Below are 13,439 nucleotides of genomic sequence, written 5' to 3' on the forward strand. Positions count from 1 at the left end.
CCTGAAAGATGCTGAATCTCAACTCACAGGACGACAACAGGAACTCTCTGCGGGACCCTGTGTCTCTGAACGTCGGTGGAGAGATTTACACCACAACTCTGGGCACTCTGACACACTGTCGGGACTCGATGTTAGGAGCCATGTTCACCGGACAAATCCCTGCGCTAAGAGACAGCAGAGGAAATGTTTTCATAGACCGTGACGGGAAAGTGTTCAGGTATATCCTGAATTACCTGCGCTCCAACTCCCTGGACCTGCCGGACGGCTTTTCAGAGCTGTCGCTGCTACGGAGAGAAGCGGATTTCTTCCAGATACGCCCCCTGCTGGAGGAGATTAACCAGTACGAGGTAAAAATGCCTCTGAGCCTCAGGGGAGGGCCGCTAGGAGCCATGATCATGGTGAAGGTTGACTCAAAGGTACGTGTCTAAAAGTTAAAATAATGTCAGTCAGACTATGAGTGTTGCTAATTAGCTTCATGAATGAGCAACTTACAGCTCAATTCTAAAAAAGCACAAATGATTGGTTCAAGAAAGGTCACAATAGCAACATTTAAACTAAGCCTGATACTGAAAATCAAACAATTTCGATATCTGTTTTGATACCAGGGCGAAAAATATTGAAGTCCTAGGACCGCACCTGTCTTATGAAATTGAGATGTCATTGAAAATGAGTGTATGTAATTATTTTTTAAGACTTCACTATTTATTGATACTATCTTTCATTAAAACAAGAGATTGTATTGTATTAAAAGCATGTGGTGGGGAAAAAGTAAGAAAGTATTGGACATTTTGACGTTCTTATTAACTGCATTTGCAATTATTTTTAATCAATCCAGCAGTCCAGGCCTTTTTATCCTCCTAATATCTTGAAATCAGATGTTTAGCTGGACTCGTCAGGTGAATGTGGCTCATATTAAGTGTAATGAGATATTTTAAAAATAAGATAAACACACTCGCTTACATCTGAGTGATTGCGTTGCAGAAACTACAGCCTGTTTTATTGCTTCTGGCTGAACAATTCATGCAGTTTTTTTTAATTCCAAACTTTTTGAAGCTATTTGTCAGACCTGGAAACATGTAACAAAGAGCCAATGTGTAAGATATCAGAATATCCTTTTTGCCTTGAAGAATATTTTACCTTCTATCACCCTTTGATTCGGTGTTGAGTTGAAAACTGGCTTTCACTCGACCTTTTGATTTGATGTTTACTGTTTAAACTGTCCATAAGAACAGGAGCCTCTCTTTGCAGAGACACAGAAAGACAGGTTCTCTGTTTGTGTACACTGTTGAGAGTGTGTAGTCAGCATGTTCTGCCTTCTCCTTGCAGGTCCGAGTTCTCCACTTTAACTTGCGTCATGGACCAGAAAACTATGAGCTGCGCACATGCTCGGTGCGAGCCTTCACAGTAGACCTCTTTTGCACTTGGACAGCGTTCCTGGCTCTGCTATGTGAGCACTTCTCCTACAGAACATCTCAGGGTCTCACAAGCCCCCATCCGTGCAGCCCGAGGCAGAACAGGCTGAAGCTGGAGTGGGTGCCAAGACCTGAAGACCTCCCCCAGGAACAGTATGACAAACAGCGCTACCGAGGGCTTACTGTCTCCAACCCCGCCGAGGTCAACCAGTCAGATGACATCATCAACAGGCACTGGAGCCCGTGTGAAATCCCAGACATGCAGGGGTTTGTGGAGGAGCTGCTGAAGGTGTCTCTGGCTGAAGGATTCAAGATTGACCTGGTGACTCCTGATCCAGCAGAAGTTCTTCACTGCACCTCACTCCGCCTGGTCAAGTGCTAAACTCTACGAGATGTTAGTCTCTGTGCGACAAATTAGTCTTTTAAGACGCACTTTGACTGAGAGGAGTCTGAATACTTTATCAAATCTACACGGTTAATTTTTGTATTATTCTTTTTAGTGGATTTTCATGTTCATGTGACAATGCAGGGCATTTACAGCAGTATCTTACATAGGAAGGGGGAGAAGATGGGGAAATGTAGCTAGTGTTGTAGTACTCGAAATCGGTCTTGGTCTCAAGACCACTTTTTAATGGTCTCGGACTTGTCTTGCTATTGAAAGCATTTGTACTTGGTCTTGTCTCGGACTGGGTGGACTCTGGATTTTTAATAAAGACCGGTCAAGACCACCACTGATAGGCTATTTTTCCAGGTCATTACTGTGATAAAAAGGGAAACGCCTCTCTTTAAAAGAACGAATAACTTTAATTAATTCATAGTTTGATTTTTATTCCCGGTTACGGCCGCAGCCTTCCCGGTGTTGCGGTCTAAGTGAGTGACACGCCCCCCTGCACACAAGTTGATGATTTTTCATTGATATTTGTGGTCTTGGTCTTGTCTCGATCCCTAAATGTCTTGGTCTCGTCTTGGTCTCTGAGCGCTCTGGTCTCGGGTGTGTCTTCGTCTCGGTTAGTGTGGTCTTGACTACAACGCTAAATGTAGCTTCAAGGTAAAAAATGAATACAGGAACAGGTCGTCAAACAACAATTATGAAGAGACTTACAAGTTATGTAAAAACAAATTTAACTTGGGGCAATCAAAGCTGTTAGGTCCCACATGAAATCCCAAAAAAGCGCCTACACTACGTTGCAAAAATGCTTTTCATTTCTTTGTTTGTGTCTTTAAAGGGTCTTAAATTTGATTTCAAAAAGTCTGCAACAACCCTAATGACATATAAAGGACGACACAGAGATGAGCCACAATCCAGAGAAATGATGGATGAAGCATCACAGTACGACGTAATGATAAATGGTTTTACTTTTACATCAATGCTGCATGTACTTATACATATCCACAGCATCAATGGATGAGCGAGAAGAACTTACTTAAAGTCGCATCATCATCCTTGCCCGCTGATTTCTGGTGAATTTTCCTGAATAATTCTGACCGCGTTCACACATAAATTCACCCCTGACTTCACGTGGAACTTTTACTTGAGGTTGGCAGGATAAATCCTGGCTAAAGTCAGTACCCCAGTATTCAGAGACATTTTCTGGAGTTTTGTGTGAAAGTGAAATCAATGAACTCTGGATTTAACTCTGTCGTCACAGAATTATCCATACGTCAGTTATTAACTTTAATCTTTTAACATCTTGTGTTATATAAATAAGAGATTATTAATACGAGTTTAGATTGAACTCTTGAAACATTTTGTATTCAGCAGGTTTATCTTTTCTCCTGTTATAGAACTGACCAACTATTAATTGATTTGCCGTCTTCAATACAAAGTTATTGTGTGCAAATGCTGACATTCTGGGGACATTTAATGCCTAACAATCAGGTTAATCTTTTCCTTTTTTTTTCCAGACGTGTGATCTAAAAACATAACTTGCTTCATGTTGTATTCCATATATACAGTATGTCTGTTGTAGAAATGTTCTCGGCTGAATCTCGAGATAGGAATGCAACAAAAAGAGCTGTCGAGCAGAGGTAGTCCTGCTTGAAAACAGACGTTCTATATAAAAACTTCAATTAAGAAACAAACGATCTCAGTTCTCCAGGAAATTAAATTCTATTTGGAGTTCTTTTTAATAAGACAAGGGACACACACACACACACACACACACACACACACAAGCAACCAAATCTGACCAAAAACAGTTCCTGTGGTGAGAAAACCATGAACAACGTGAAATATCCGTGTAGCTGTCTGTCCATTGAGAAATGAGAAAGTCTCTTTGGTAGTTATGCAGCAATTTAACAAATTGATCCATGATTCTGACCAGAGCAAACGCCCCAAAATTTTGGTGTGGCAGCAGCTCAGTCTGTAGGTCCTTGTGTTGGGAACCGGAGGGTTCAAGTCCCGGTGCAGACCAGATCCTGAGCACTGCGCTCCCTTCATAGCAGTGTGTAGCAGCCCCACTCTGACATCTCTCCCCCTAATGCATGTCCACAGGTCCTGTTTTTACATGTGTGTGATTCGGGCCTATGTGTGTGAGAAGCATGTCTCTCAATAACAGAGTGTAAAGCAGAATTTCCCTCAGGGATTAAAAAAAGTATTTCAAAATCAAATTCAAAAATCTAAATCTTCAAGGTTTGCTCGGGCTCTAAAACTCTGCAGGACATTTTCTCTGATGTGTGGTTTGATTTTTAGGCGGTGTAGCTGTAAATATTAAGGCTGCTTTCATAGTCTTTGTAGCTACTATATGCTGTAACATTTACAAATGTAGACTTTGATTTATCAAAGACATGTGAAGGTATGTTTACCCAACCGACTTTGCTGGATTATAGGAATTATGACAACTGACTTCACTTGTGATTCAAGTTTTCTGTTCTCGTATCTTTCCACAAACTAAATAAAATCTTCACCCACAAATTTTTTTGGTGCTTCATGATTAATGGAACTGACCATATTTCCTCTTGGGAGGGCTGCATCCGTTTCCCCTTTGACTGACTTTTAGGGTGATGAGTTATAGACCGAGTGTGTAATTTTAGTTGAGAGGAAGCTGTAGTAAAGGAAGTTTGGAGGAGGAAAAGAAGTGTCTCAGCACAAAGAGGAAAGGTGTCTAGTTTCAAAAACAATCCCAGCAGATCTTTCCTCTTGCTCCCTCTTTGAACTTCCTTTTCAACGACTTTTAAGGATGCGCTGGGTGCTTCTGAAAGGACCAGGGTCAGATTTTCAGATCATCGAATACAAAATTTGCTCTTACACAGCTACAGTGCTTACCTCATGTTTTGGGGTTTTATTACATCATTATAGATGTCATTTTTGTATTGGTTTACTCACAGTTTTTATATCTTTGCTCATTTTGTCCTCAACAGGAGCGATACCGAGGAGCCCCGACGTTCTATGTGACGACTCCTTCAGAGGGAGCTCGAGTTCTCAGTCTCTCCTGATCTTTGTCTTCACATCTCCGCTCTTTAACCACGACGGGTCCATTCCTTTTGATAGGCTTTTGTATCAAAATTTGTTCTTCACTACTAAAATCAAATGATGTTATGCAGATGGAAGCTGATTGAAAAGCATTTTGAATATGTACTTGTACTCGGGGAATAGTGGAAAAAATGTATGTAATATCCATTTGACTTCCATTGAATATATCATGTTGGGAAAATGTGAAACCTTTTATATGACATTCAAGTCGGTCTTGTCTCGGTCTCAGACTGGGCAGACTCACGATTTCAAATCAAGACCAGTCATGACCACCACTGATTGGCTATTTTTCCACGTCATTACAGTGATTTGAAGGAAAACACCTCTTTCTCAAAGAAACAAATAACTTCAATTCATTCATAATTAGATTATCTCCCGGTTATTGCCACAACTTTCCCGGTGTTACGGTTTGAGTGAGTGACACGCCCCCTGCACACAAGGTCATGATTTTAGTGATATTTATGGTGTTGGTCTTGACTCGATCTCGTCCTGCCTTGGTCTTGGTCTTGGTCTTGACTTGGTCTGGATCCCTAAATGTCTTGGTCTTGTCTCAGTCTCGGAGCACTCTGGTTTCGGGTACTTCTTGGGTTCATTAAGTGTGGCTTTGACAACAACAGGTGTTTGTCACCTGCCTGTCCAACAGAAAGAAGACCAACTTCACATTCGCAGATAAAAGCCAACACAAGGTTCACCCTCGTTTTGGAATGGGTTTTATCCACTTGGCCTTTCGCCTCAACTTGATTATATTTCTCTTCTTTGCCGCTACGTCCAAGTCAGTCATATTCGCCCATTTGAATTGTGTCCAATCGTTGATTTGTATCCCCTCCTAAACTCACCTGTTTGCTGTCATTGGCTGGGGGAAACACACCAGCTCACACCCGGAGACCTCCCGAGTCAACCAAAACAAACCAAAACATCAAAATACAGGCAGAGTCTCTGCAGACACCACACATGTACGGAGGCCCATAAGTGATGATTGAGTGACATTAATTTAGTATAAATCTATATTTAGTGTTTTAAATGTTTAATTTGGATCCAACACAATATTTGTTTGACAAACAATCACGACTGGACAACATGCTGATCCAGGCAACGGTAGACGAGCAACTCCCGTGTTCTGCAAGGTGAAGTGCCATTCTGCACTTCTCTTTTAAAGGTTATACTACAAGTCTTATTATACTGAAAGTCTTACTAACACTTAAAAATGGTTAACCTGCTACTGTTTGTAATTAACTAATGAAGATTTAACACTTTAGTTGTTCAGGTATGAACAAGATGTTAAATTGTACTTTTCCTTTCCTATCTTTTCTGTCAGATATCAAAAAAGAAAATAAAGACATTTATTTGTTGTTTCTTCTGCCAGGAATGAAATGCTCTGCAAAGGCCGTCATCTTTTAAAGTTTTGATAGACTATCCCTTTGACTGAAAGGACATGTCACACAAAAGTGTCTGAATTAGCAACAGTTTTAAAAAAGTCCGTCCTCTCTGCCTGCTCCACTTTTCAGAAAATGTGTGCTCAAACAGGCCGTTTGGAGATTTTCCCTTCATGACATCACAAAGTAGTAGAATAATAGAATAATCCCATTACCTTTTAGTATGTTTAAAATGCTTCTTTAAGTATGTTCTTACGAATGCAATTAAGTGGTATGATACAAACTGACATGTACAGGGTTCATTTTAAAATTCAAAATGACCAAAATAAATTACAAACATTTTATTTAAAGCATAAAAGCAAAAAAAAACTGGAGGAATAGATTTTCTTTTTCTTTTTAAAAGTCACACATATGGTCCTTTTTCCAATTGCAAAGCACTACTCTCCACTGCACCTCTCATTTAGTCTTGTACATATTAGTCTTTGCTTATTTTGTGTTTATTGTTGATAATTAATGTAATAACTTTGTACATAGAGAGGCCAGTTCACCGGAGTAAAATTGTGTGTGTGTGTGTGTGTGTGTGTGTGTGTGTGTGTGTGTGTGTGTGTGTGTGTGTGTGTGTGTGTGTGTGTGTGCGTGCGTGCGTGCGTGTGTGTGTGTGTGTTTGAGCATACCAGGCCAATAAAGCTGATTCTCATTCTAATGCTCCATTCATGTCGTGTCGGAAACATCGGAAAAAGGATTTTCCGAGTTGTAAAATGCACATGAACACCTGCTCAAGTCGGAACAACAACTCGGAAAAATAGGAAAAGAATTAGGTGCCCGACTTGACGTCAGAATCTTCATCACATTGGGGGCAAAATATGTTTTGTTAAAGTTCACATACTTTTTATTACTTCACGTATTGCACATCAACTTTTTTCTCAAATATCACATTTCACTGATCTTCTTCATAGCATAAAATATTTTTTTGTGCTTTTGTCACAACATTCAGACTTTCCGAAGTGAAACACGTGAACACACTGAAGTCGGAGGAACGTCTTCCCAACTCGAGAAAAGTGGAATAACCGAGCAGCACGTGAATGCAGCATCAAAGCTTCCAGCGCTAACGCGGAAGTTGGGCGGAACTTGCTGCGGTTAATGGGGTTTACAAGGTGCACTTGAATGCATCTTAAGGGAGGAGTTAGCAGCAGCAGCAGTGAAGTTTAGCCTAGCAGGAAACACCGAGGCTACCGCAGCAGCGGTGGAGAAACAAGGGGCAGATTTTAGTTTTTAACCGGTGTTTAGACGTGATATTTCCTCGGCTTTACCGTATTAATTGAATCCTGGGAGTACTCTTTTTCGGACTGGTCGCAGATTCCCTGTTGTACGAGGAGAGGGCTCCTCAAAAGTAACACACCGCTCACTAACCGGAGGTGAAATCTTCTCCAGCGGCTGTAACGTTTAACGGTGGACGTCTGCGGAGAAACGGTCGTTTTTGAATCAGGTGGGCTGTGAGGTGTTTAATGTTTATAGAGAGCTGCTCACTTAAGGTGTTTCTGAGGCTCTGAGGCAGCTGGCTAACAAAAGGAACTAACCCTGCTCATCACAGCCACCTGTTTTCTTCCCCACACCTGAACTACAGGCTACAACTCAAGCTAGCTTAAAGTTGCTTGTTTAGCCAGACATCATTCTTCTAAGTGCTGACCTGCTAGCTGCCTGATCTTCACTCTGAGATCACACAAAGTCTCATGCAGCAACTTGTTCTCACTACTCTGAAAAAAACAAGTAAAACACATCTATTTTGTGTAAATAACCAAACTAATCTTACAGGTGGTCCTCTGGGACAGTCAGGATCCCCAAGCGGGGGTCGCGACACGTCTTCCAAAACAATTAATACAAATGTAAAATTGTTTGAAATTATATATTTTACCCATTATGAGAAAAGTATACACAAAAAAAATTGTTAAATTATATATATTTGAAAAGTAAGTTTGCACATGACAGCAACAATGAGGGTGTGTGCTGCTCTTTACACATCAAGGTGTACACACCTGTGTGTCTACTTCTTAAGCCTGTGTGTCCACTCAGGGCTAAAGTCTACATGGAAAGTACTTTCGCAGCTTCTAGTCTGTCTTAATATAAGTCACTTTATAAAATACATTTATGGGTTTTTAGAGCCCTACCGATTAATAGGCTGGCCGATAATACTGACTGATATTGGCGTATGAAGAGACTATCGGGATCGGCTTATTTAATCTCCAACATGTGCCGATATCACAAGGTTTATTCAGTTTAAATTCATCATTTGTTTTTATTTATAATTATTAATTTCTAAATGAAAATGAGTGTTTCAGTGTACTCGTGTTATTCTGTCAAAAATACAGTTTTGTGTAAAAAAAAATAATAATAAAATAAAATAAAATGCATTTGAGGGATTAACACAAGAAATGTGTTTGAATATCTATATCATTCGACCTCTAAAGATTGTAGGTAGATCAAAGAAAGCTCTCGGCCGAGTGTCAGAATGTTTTTCTCCCTCATATCAGTATCGGCCCCAAAAATCTCTCATCGGTCGGGCCCTGTTTTTTTTTTTCCGGTTGTTGTATTCCTTTTTCCCTTCAAAGCGTTAGTGTGGCTGCGATGCCTTCACCACCTCCAGGGACAGTTGGGGGTCCCGTCTCTTGCACCCTTATTTTGGGGGTTGTGAACTGAAACGTTTGGGAAGCCATGCATTGGGAAAACCCTAAAGCTAATTTAACATGTGGGTGGTCAAGAACACTCAGATTATGTTGCTTCAGTTTGTATTGTGCTTTTGAACTGTGAATTCATTTCCAACTGAAAACCCTGAAATACCTGAATGACTTGTAAAAACTGGCCAGTCATGTTCTTTGACATGAGTGAGTTTGCTGTAAAAAAAAAAAAAAAAAAAAAACAACAACAAAAAAACAATATTTGTGTAGAATTTGGCACGGATACATTTTGAAACTTTAAATCAGCTTTGCTAAACACTGGCTATTTTGTTCACTAAAAACCTGCAGTCGTCTATAGGTCCAGACTGAAATAATACACATCATCATGAGCGTCATTATTCCTATTTAAAGCATTTGATAAAGCAAGACCTGAGCCAAAAAAAACCCCACAGAAACCAGAAAGTAAGCACTGGTAGTAAGCGTGAGGTCTGTTGCTCAGCCAGGTGAGTTGTAGTTGTAGTTGTGTGCCATGTTGCATAATTACAGAAATGTATAGCTGGAGTAAGGTGTGTCTACCCAGCAGGTATCTTAGTAAGTCCTTTGAGTCAACGGTCTGGTTTTGGCATGAGTAACTGGAGCGTTTGAGGTGTATGAGGAAGAATCGTTTCACCGGTTTATCTTGTTTCCGCCACAGTCACAACACAATGTCAACACGTTTTTAACCAATACATGAATACCCTTTCTAACAATACTTCCCTTTGACTAAAGTGTAACTCTGCTGTTTAACTTTAAGATGTCAAGATTTTTGATACTACCTTCTTTTGAATATCATGTTGAAAAGCAACGATCTTTGTTATCTTAATGATTGATAGTATTTGCGTCTATTTAATAAGACAGACCTGTGTGTAGGAGAGGATTAAGTCCTGTTTTGTTTCGGTACTGAAAGAAGACAGAGTTTACCTGCAATTCTTGTTCATTAAAAACAAGGTATTACACTATCGGGTGTCTAGGAGCTCCATTGCCGTTTGTGTGGTATTGATATTGTTTGATTTTTACTAGAATTATATCAAAGCTTAAAAAGCAGAGATTGTGACAACAACCCTTTTTGACTGTTTGTGTCTTTAATAAAGTCATTAGATCATAATTATAAATGTTTCTTCTGCCTCTTAAACCACACTTTGATTAGCTGACTGACAAAGGTTGCATAGGTATCTGCCTTGTAACCAACAGCAGCCTTAAGTCACACAATTTGGACAGGAGAAAGCTGAAGGACACAAAGGCCATGTCCTTCTAACTCCACCTGCAGCACTAGCCAAACAAAAAGCCTTTGTTCTCTCCGTGCACGTAGTGCTATTCCACCTGCATGGCAAAGTCCACCTGAAACTATTATGGAGGCAAAACAAACGGCCCCTCCCAAATGTAGGGCAAGCCAAAGAGGAACATGCACCTCCTGAGTTTCTGATATGTCTTAAACAAAGGCAGGATTTGCTTTTTTAGCTGACTCGGTTTTATCAATTTGAAAATATAGGTGGCACTTTTCACAGTGAGACTTCAGAGGCCCCCCCCCCCTTTTTTTTTGAACTTTGAACAGGACAAGTAATTTATGTAACCTTGTGCCAGTTGAGGTGATGTCCAAGAGGCAAACCTCGCCTGTAAACTTCAAACAGAGCGCTCGGCTCAGACTGTCACGCTGTGTTTAGCATGTTAACTGTTAACTCCATTCCTGTTCCACCTCTTCCAATGTGCAAGACATTATTGGGCAGGAAAAGAAGCCTTTTTCTTCCTGTGGTTTTCTTATGGGATGACATAGGAAGGAGCGATCTTATAAAAATGTCCTCATGCTCATCAGGCATTGCAGTGTTTACTAGGGCATAGTTCATCGTGAGATTACGTGTATAAACAAAGTAACTTGGGAATTTATGGATGAATCTTTATTCTCAGAAAGGTCACTGGTAGCTTCAACTTGTATTCTTCTTCTAGCTGTGGTGTTGACATCAAAGTTTTACATTCTGTGATCAGCTCTACGTTTCACTACAAGCAAACGAGGGCACATTTAAGACAAGTCACCAATGAATTGGGACACTTTCTGCTCCGAAACATCAATGCTCTGACTCTCCTCATCATAAGTCCTGTCCTCCTGCAACATTTGCCCGTTCTCAGTTTCTGATACTTTAAGAATCCTCGTTTGACACAGTGAATATCGACTCTGGTGTGAACCAATCTGCAGCATTATCAGAGGCTACGAGCAACTGTTGTGACAGTCCAGCATTTGTAAAGTCAGGTGGAAAGATTAGATTAAGTCTAACTAGGGATGTTTAAACATTACTTCTATTTGCAACATGTCCCTCCTGAAGCTTTTTTTTTTTTTTTAAACCACTAAATTGGCACTATTTCATCTGAGGGTAGCTGATAGTTAGCATTGGCTTTATCTGACTGCATCAGCATGTTGTTGAAGCATGACCATTATTCCTGGACCTCAATCAACCAGATAAAATGTGCACATACTTATTGCGATTTCTATTCTATTGCAATTTATTGTGCAGCCCAATCCTAAACCTATCCAGTTAAAGTTGTCAAAACTTTCAGTACTTTGATACTTTTCAATACCACATATTTTGAAACGACACAGTCTCCTGCAAACTGTCCTGGCCGCGTTTCAGAACCTGGCCAAAGCATTGTACAGATTAGACCGATAGTATGACCGGCATGTTTGTGACTGTGCGGTGACAATGACACATCTTACAGATGTGGATTATTGTGGACTCGGTTTATTAGCTTGCCTTCAAAACATTCTGCCATTGTTGTCCCTGTCACATCCCCTCTGGTTCTATACTGTCTGCATTAACTGTTCATATTCATGTGCATACTGCATCTGGTGTCAGTGTCACATTATTATTTTATAGGATCTGCACAGCTGACATGCCAAACACAAACAGGGATGTGTGTGGTAGCCATCAGGCGTATGGATTAGATTGGCATGGTTAAAAGCAAGTTTGTCTCCGGCTTAAGGGTAGCTTGAAACAGATGATAGATTAATATATATACCACCTTGTGTGTCTCGTCAGTGCAATGAATTTGACCCTTTTGTTGCTCTGATTGTATTGACTACTTAAATTGCTTTTTCCTATAAGAAAAGGATATGGGTAACCCCTTTTTATTCTCTGTATGAATTAGGCTCTGTCAAAAACCATACGAGCTTATGGTGTAAATGTTGTGCTGCTTATCAGCCCCCCCCCCCCCCCCCCCCCCCCCCCCCCTTCTTCTCTGGTTTTGATTACAGGAAAGACCGAGTGAGTTGGTGGGGGATATGCTATCCTGCCAGACACACCCAAAACTGACAAGATCTCGTTTTCTGTTTTGTTTGTGGAAGGAAGCATCTTCCAAATGTTTGCTGCTTTGGCTGTGACAGACTCCTCCTTTTATCTCGTCCTGCTCAGTCGTTCAAGATGCATTCTTCTGTTGTAAATATTAGGTCTAAATGTCACGCTGTACGCACGCCCCCTCCTTCCTCACTCACTGCACAGACCTGTCACAAATAACACCATAACCTGCAGCACACGTCTGATGCTCACTTGTGAGGAGTCATTGCCATCACCACAACCAAGAATAGCTCAGTGATGTTGAACTCAAACTCACAGAGAGGTGTCAGGCCGCACACGGAGAGAGAGAGAGGAAAAACATTCAGATCCCCACAGAGTTTCTGTCACAGCTGGGCCGTTTTCAAACACAACACTGTTGACATGCTGTGCTTTGTTGTTTTCCATGTCGGTATTTTGCTGTAAATTGCATTCTCTACATTTTTTTCGTGATTTTAAATGACTCAAGGCTGTCAACTTCACTGCTGGACGACGACAGATGTTCACTAGCATTCTGGATAATGTAACATACAACAATGCTGTAGTTTGTTCAGTCATTGAGTGAACCAATTCTTTTTGAACATGAAATTGACCTGATCAGTCATAGCGAGCATGTTGACTAACTTTTCACATTGCGCAGAGTTTTGCTGCTTTCGATCCTGTGTCCACTGAGGATGTTGTTGGTTTTTTTTTTTTCTCTGGCAGTGCCCTTAACCTCAATTTTAAGTATGTTTTAAATAGGGGTGTTCCTAGCTACTTATTTCCTAGTCGGTTGAACGGAAATTCAAATTCAGAATAACCTACTAGTTAAAAAGTAAGGAAACTGTAAGGAAACTGCCACAATTGAGCACAATCACTGAAAAGCTGTTTGTGGGCGGTGGCTGGCAGGCAAGGCTTAACAAAAATACTGTGTGTGGTGCTTCGTTTGAAGTTGTCTTATTGAAAATGACAGCCCTAGTATTGATATCAACACCTCATAGTGGATGAGTGTGGTTGGTGTCTACCAAGGTGCCACCTCTCTCATTAACTAAGCAGAGTATTTCCAGTTGTTAAGAGCCAACTCACAACGACAATCTCTGTTGGTGTGCTGCAATGGGGAAAAAGTCAATATGGCAGGAGCTGATTTGCAGGATTTCTGATATGATGACAGCTTT

The 13,439-nt window shown here is 40.7% G+C and overlaps 3 protein-coding genes across 5 annotated transcripts in view; all 3 read left to right on the top strand.

Moving 5' to 3' along the window:
* The window catches only part of galk1 (galactokinase 1), a 15,498-nt gene extending 9,271 nt beyond the window's left edge, over positions 1-6,227 (top strand). Inside the window, exon 8 of the mRNA XM_061028203.1 lies at positions 4,773-6,227. Within this exon, the coding sequence (XP_060884186.1) occupies positions 4,773-4,847 (75 nt within the window). The 3' untranslated portion in view covers positions 4,848-6,227. The remainder of the gene's footprint in view (positions 1-4,772) is intronic.
* LOC132955364 (BTB/POZ domain-containing protein KCTD21-like) lies at positions 7-4,329 on the top strand. Its single transcript, XM_061028207.1, has 2 exons — positions 7-416; positions 1,327-4,329. The coding sequence occupies exons 1-2, from the start codon at positions 9-11 to the stop codon at positions 1,792-1,794; spliced, it is 876 nt and encodes a 291-aa protein (XP_060884190.1). The 5' UTR covers positions 7-8; the 3' UTR covers positions 1,795-4,329.
* Positions 6,228-7,429: 1,202 nt separating the features above from the next.
* Positions 7,430-13,439, top strand: part of llgl2 (LLGL scribble cell polarity complex component 2) — a 30,552-nt gene continuing 24,542 nt past the window's right edge. For 2 of the 3 annotated variants that reach the window (XM_061029135.1, XM_061029134.1), the window contains exon 1: positions 7,431-7,743. The gene's annotated coding sequence lies outside the window, so the exon portion shown is untranslated. Of the gene's footprint in view, positions 7,744-13,439 lie in introns of all 3 variants that reach the window. The other variant, XM_061029136.1, reaches the window with a different exon arrangement.

The sequence above is a fragment of the Labrus mixtus genome, chromosome 21 (genome assembly GCF_963584025.1).
Source record: "Labrus mixtus chromosome 21, fLabMix1.1, whole genome shotgun sequence".
Taxonomy (NCBI): Eukaryota; Metazoa; Chordata; class Actinopteri; order Labriformes; family Labridae; genus Labrus; species Labrus mixtus.

Coding starts and splice junctions, on each gene's coding strand:
- LOC132955364 (XM_061028207.1), top strand. CDS start 9: ATGCTGAATCTCAACTCACAGGACGACAACAGGAACTCTCTGCGGGAC. Junction 417..1,326: donor TGGTGAAGGTTGACTCAAAG/GTACGTGTCTAA, acceptor TTCTCCTTGCAG/GTCCGAGTTCTCCACTTTAA.